Source organism: Sinocyclocheilus grahami, unplaced genomic scaffold (genome assembly GCF_001515645.1).
Source record: "Sinocyclocheilus grahami isolate Dianchi unplaced genomic scaffold, SAMN03320097.WGS_v1.1 scaffold59.1, whole genome shotgun sequence".
NCBI lineage: Eukaryota > Metazoa > Chordata > Actinopteri > Cypriniformes > Cyprinidae > Sinocyclocheilus > Sinocyclocheilus grahami.
Genome location: NW_015505238.1, coordinates 498,859 through 505,348, shown reverse-complemented (window position 1 = coordinate 505,348; position 6,490 = coordinate 498,859). Strand labels below are relative to the sequence as shown.

General features: G+C 40.2%; 1 protein-coding gene across 1 annotated transcript; it reads left to right on the top strand.

Moving 5' to 3' along the window:
* The first annotated feature begins 1,088 nt into the window (after positions 1–1,088).
* Positions 1,089–5,869, top strand: LOC107584374 (BMP and activin membrane-bound inhibitor homolog). The gene is made up of 3 exons (XM_016270960.1): positions 1,089–1,512; positions 3,356–3,637; positions 4,538–5,869. The coding sequence occupies exons 1-3, from the start codon at positions 1,437–1,439 to the stop codon at positions 4,963–4,965; spliced, it is 786 nt and encodes a 261-aa protein (XP_016126446.1). The 5' UTR covers positions 1,089–1,436; the 3' UTR covers positions 4,966–5,869.
* The last annotated feature ends 621 nt before the right edge of the window (positions 5,870–6,490 follow it).

Here is a 6,490-nt window from a genome sequence, read left to right as displayed (position 1 = left end):
TTTTTTTTTTAAACTCAAGTCGATTAACTATTTAACCTTTTCACTTTTCAAATAAATAAATAGGGAGAGAGAGATACACAAAATATTTGCACAACAAAATAGTTAAATGCACAAAAGTTATGTAGCCTAGGTAAATAAACCGTATTAGCCTGTAACCTCGCAGACTTTTCAAATCAACAACATATGATATTTTTTCAGCAAAAAGTATTTTAATTTTATTTATTATAGCCTACTGTTTGATGGGTGGGTCTAAATTTCTATCTAAATAGCCTACTGCATCACTATAGACTTGGTTATATTTGTAGAACATTATATTTGTTTATTTATGGTTCAAGGTTGCCCAAAATGCCTTAAATTGTGAAGCACATGCCCTGACCAAAGTGCTCAACACATTAGGGCGGGTAGGGCAGTTGAGATATCGATCGTTGTGCTCTGTGTGTTTTGCATGGGATTGTCTGGGGGGTAATTGAGTGTCACTGTCTGTCTGTGTCGTCTCGCTGGCGCCATGTGCCTCTTTGGATTGCTAATTTCTCCAACCGACCCGCCTACATCCACTCTCTAGTGCAGGCCTGCAGTGTCCACCTCCAGCAGCCTGGGGAACACTGTCATATGGCTGACAAAGCACTGAAACATAGCTTAACGCGTTTCTCAAAACAAAGAAAGAAAGAAAGAAATCCAAAAGAATTGAGATTTGGACAGCTATCCTCGATCACGGAGCAGCGGCTCACCGGCCGGGGAAGTTTCACTGGATCACTTTTGGAAATCCATTATTAATTCTATCCTCAGGGACAAACATTAAGATTTTGTTAGGGATCATTTATTCTCGAGTATACAATATATTAGGTTTCTGTTTCGTAATCAGCCACACCAGCTCCCATTTTAATAACCATTATGTTATTATTTTTTTCTTGCTACCTGCCTCGTCGCGCGATTCTGTCCCAGCATCTGTAGGCGGAAAGACAAATTGTATGACCGCTGTGTGAGCCAATACCAATGCCAATAGGACAGTGTATGCAAATGAACCAACAAAGCAGACCAATGAACGTTCATGTGGGCGTGGCCACACGGCTCCCAAAAGTGATCCAGTGAAACTTCCCCGGCCAGTGAGCCGCTGCTCCGATCGACGAGAGTTGTCCAAATCTCATTTCTTTTGGATTTTTTCTTTGTATTATTTCACGAATCCGTTTTATTTGTGTTTATATTCGTGTTTCTTACGTATGACGGATTGGTTTGGTTACGCACAAGGAATGTTTTTGTAGCTCGGCGTTGGTCTCTGATGGAACAAGACAGCCTTTCTGTGCCCGTTTGTTTTCGGATACAGCGCAGTTCACGGATCCCTGGGAATGCAGTAATCAATGTAGGACATATGTAACAAGTCCTCAAACCATTCGGAGGGTCTTGCCACGGGGTATCAAGACAAGGAAAAGCAGTTGTAAATGGATCGCCATTCTAGCCTTGTTTCTCTCTGGTTTCAGCTGGAACTTTGTGCGATGGCTGTTCTTCTCACGAAAGGTAAGACTGAGATTATGTAGTCGTTTCTAAAAGCGCTCAATACTTAACACTGAGAGCATATTAAACTGCAGCGCTCAAACACAAAAAGTCCTTATATATATATATATATATATATACATTTCTCAACTAACTTGCTGGCCTTGTTTGCGGAAGAAAAAAACGTCTCAACGCGTGGCTACAATTGTAATTAATGTTACAAGTAAACTTGTTAATATGTAAACAATTCATTATAAAAATGTTCATTTTATTCTTACAACTGTGCACTAACGACCTTTATAACTTTATCTGCATTTGACTTCAGTCGTCCATTTTCAAATCCAGCGTTTCATACATCTATTTATGATCTAAAGCCTGCTCCCGTTTAAAATGTGTTGCTAAAGTCTGATTGACCCGCTAACATGTTCCAAAAACCAGCTTAATCTATTTTGGCTGTTCTAAGGTCGTTTAATAATGCTTTATAAACCAGCTATTATGCTCCAAAACACCGCTATATAATTTTCTGGGCATTTGTTAAACTTTGATTTGCAACACTCGCCAAGAACAGAGTGCTATGGTTCGTTTCTATGCATTATTAAATAAGCACCACCATCAGAGATCAAATAATACATAATAAACCGATTTAGCCTAACTGATAAGAAGACCTCAAGCGATTTCTTACACTAATGAGATGGCATGTACCTCCAGATTTGGACAGTGTACACAAGCAGCTTACAACAACACAAAGGCCGTGTTTATTTGTGTTCGTGTCGTCGAGTGTGTTTAGTGTTCTGTTTCACATCCACGCGCAGTGGTAGCTTTGGCGGTAGGTAATAATGATGAACTGACTGACCACTGAAATACAATATAACCGTAATACACAAGCGCGAAATGTTAAACTATCAATACTTTGTGTCGTCTTTCACATTTTTAATCTGAATGACTTTCTTTGGCGCACAAAATTAGAGTGACAGTTTCAGTCACCATTCGCCTTCATTGTGTTAATAAAAGATGCAATAAAAATGAAGCGTGACTGATGCTGTCGGTCCTCAACGTCTCCTTCAGATAAAAGAACGTCATACAGTTACAAAACAACAGGAGTGCGAGTAAATTAAAGAATTTTCATTTTTGGGTGAACTGTCCCTTTAAAAGTTACCCTCCGACTTAATGCCAGGTTTGACCACAAGTGAGTTTGCGTGCTAACTGAAGATGGAGTCCTGCTCTCAGCCCCCTTTACAAGTTTCCATTTGAGTTGAAAGAAATTGACTTTGGCAAACAAACCACTAACTATAAGCTACACGGTTCCTGTTTTATAAGACAGACTAAAAGGATCCCTTGCATGAAAAGCCATGACACAGTTACAGTGTTGAACAGAAATTGCCACATATTAGTGTTCTGACACAAACACTAGTCACAGCGCTGCTAGTCCTCTCTTTTTGCCTTCCTCTAGCATAACATTTAAGTAGTTTAGTTTTTGTTGCTTATTTTCACTAACATCCTCTTTGGTGAAGTGAAGAATGCTATCCTGGTAATAAAAAGTTAACTAAGTCGCAGTACTTGAAATCTTAGTAACGTTAAAAATACAACACAGTTTAATTCTCTAATAAAATGCTCAATTTCTGTTGGAATGGATGTGTTGGGAATTTCAGCGTTCCCACGCAACACCAGGCACATTTTCAGTTGCAGTTGTTGGTGCTGGTTTAAAATGTTAACAGAATCAGTGTCATGAATCCTTGGAAAGTTTAGAGTTTCCTGGAAGCACATCAGGACAGTTGTTTTATGATTTAATATATCCGAGATGGTGCATTAATGTCAATGATATCAATTAATTACATATTTGATCTTTTCTGACTTTTCTGTTTTGCAGGAGAGATCAGGTGCTACTGTGATGCACCGCACTGTGTTGCCACTGGATACATGTGTAAATCGGAGCTCAACGCTTGCTTCACCAAGGTCCTGGACCCACTAAACACGAACTCACCTCTAACACATGGCTGTGTAGATTCGCTATTAAACTCAGCAGATGTGTGCTCCAGCAAAAACGTGGATGTTTCTAGCGGAAGCTCCTCTCCTGTAGAGTGTTGTCATGATGATATGTGTAACTACAGAGGTTTGCATGACCTCACGCACCCTCGAGGTGATTCGACAGGTAAGATACACAAATCTGACTAAAAGCAAAAGCTGTATGAGTAGATTGTATTGTATGCTAGCTGTTTGTTTTACGTTTTAAAGAGATAGATCACCCAAAAATAAAAATTTTACTTGTCATTCCATTCTGACTTTCTTCTGTGGAACATAAACATATTTTTTTAAATATATTTTTTTGGTCCTTACAATGAAAGTCAGTGGAGTCTTTTCATTGTATAGGCAAAAGCAGTTGAAACCTTCTTCAAAATATTTTCTTTTTGTTCTACAGAAGACAGTTGGAACGACACGAGAGTGAATAAATGATTAAATAAATGATCACAAAATTTTCATTTTTGGGTAAATTGTCCTGTTAACCTTTATAAGTTTTATAAAGGTTTTATAAACCTATTTTAGTACAGACTGTCTGGGATTGAACAGGACACAGTGATTCCTTTTATGCGTTGATATTTTTTTTTATCTAATCGAAGTAGGTTACTATCTTTACTGATGTCTGACGTCAATCCTGTGCAAACATGGACCCTTGTGACACATACTTCAGTATCAGACATACATGTGCACACACATTGTCTTTTACTGTTCTCACGGCTCCAAACTGCAGGCTGATATTTAATGGTTTCCAGTGCAGCGCGAGTTTGCGGGTAACTGGCAGTTTACCTTTTAGCACTTGGATTCAGATCACATACTTTTTATTGCACGTGGATCATGAAACGTTCCCACTGTGCTGGAATGTGCTTCTCACAGCGTCCTTTGACAGACAACTCAAAGCACATAAATATAATCCTGTTTAATGAAAAAGGTGCGTTGAGATATTAAAAAAGAGTGGAACAACCTCCTGCTGTTTTTTCATTCCCTAAGCTCCAAATCTCACTTTGTTCTCACCATGCTCTCTCTCTCTATCTAGACCGATACTACAGCTCCAATCAGAACCTGATCACAAGGGTGCAAGAGTTAGCATCCGCTAAAGAGGTGTGGTTTCGGGCGGCAGTGATAGCGGTTCCCATCGCGGGTGGGCTTATCCTGGTTCTGCTGATTATGCTGGCGTTGCGAATGCTTCGTAGTGAAAACAAGAGTCTCCAGGCCCAGCGCCAACAGATGCTGTCTCGCCTGCATTACAGTTTTCATGGACACCACCACGCCAAGAAAGGCCATGTGGCCAAGTTGGACTTGGAGTGCATGGTGCCGGTAACGGGACATGAGAACTGCTGTCTGGGCTGCGATAAGCTGCGGCAGACAGAGTTGTGCACGGGAGGAGGAAGCGGAGGCGAACGTCTCCTATCTCTTGTGCACTGGGGGATGTACACAGGACATGGCAAGCTGGAGTTCGTATGACTCGTACTCGGAGCTTCCTTGTTAGGGCACAAAAGGGTAACTGTGTAGTTTGCTGTCGTAATTTTATTATCGTCCCGTTCGGCGTGTTATTTTATTGTCTCCATGGAGAGCGAAGAAATTTCAAGGACGCAAATCTTTGTGTTTTCTCAAAAGAGCACTTTACTTGAATTAGATTGGCCGGCCGGTCACTGTGGGGCTGTGGTGAATATGAAAGGGGCGGAGCTAAGGACTGCAAGCCCCACCCTTTCCCCACCGAGCCGTGTCCTGTGGATCCTGGAATGACACTGAAGACTGAAGGATTCGTAAAGACGGTCTTATTTTGCACATTTGTATAAAACGGACTAGATGACTGTGGAATGGTTGGAAAGTTGCATTCGAAGCAGCTTTTTTGAAGAATTTTACACTGACACCAGGGTACAAATAAGATTGGTTGTAGTCAAATTGTATGAATAAAGGAACCAATCTTGACTGTAACAAATCACATGCCTCTGCTTATGATTTCATTAATCAAACACGTTTGTGTAATTGTGTTTTTACCTCTATTAAGCTCTCTCTCTCTGTGTGTGTGTGTGTGTTTGAGTAAGGAAGGTCAGTCAGTAGCAGGGAAACTGACACAGGGGCCTTGTTCTAAAGTAGTGCCCTTCATCTGACTGCGTCATCTCTGAAACCCCTCCAAAAGGGACACATTACATCGCTCTGGCTCTCTCGGCTGCTCTCTTGGGATTAATACTGGAGGTAGAGCGAGTATTTATTTAGTAAGTGAGGGAATGTCGGTAAGCTGTGAGTTCAGAGTCCTTCGCCTGCACTCGCTGAACACAGTAATTCGCTTGTATGCACTCTGGCTTGACTTTACAATCCACAAATCACAGGCAGATTTGAGAACTGTGAAACTTTTTTGACCTACTTTGAAAATATTCTTGCAGCTTTACACACTAAAGTGTCCTTAAGACAAGCAGCAATTGCTAACATTCCTCTGTGATATTGTTCATTGCAGTGGACGTGTACAGCATAGGCTCCATTTGACAGCTCCCTCTCTTATTCAGAGGATTGTTGGTCAAATCGACTCCTCAAGATGGATAAGAAACAAATAACGTACTGAAAATATTTTAACCCTTGTGCTGAAAATGCTTTACCTAATACGGTGCTCTGGGCTTTTTAAAAATTGCTTGTTAATATCCTTATGATATATTATCACCAAATCTTGGATTCAGTTTCTTTGTCAACTTATTTTCTTTCAGTTAGCTCAGGTTTTGTATAATTTTTGGAACTGACTGATCGTAGGCCTCATTGATATGAGCTTATGCACTTCAGTTTTGAGTGAAAAAAGCTTTATTTGTGGGCAATGTTTACTAAAAAACCGACATGCATAAACCTAGATCAGCAAGGCCTGTGATCAATCAATTATAAATTATCAGTCAAAAATTATACTTTTCGGGGGGAAGTTGTTATACCATATGTGAGCAATGTCATTAGGTTTGTTCCAATGCATTAGCATTTTTGGAATATTAAATCTTCTCTAGGTCAA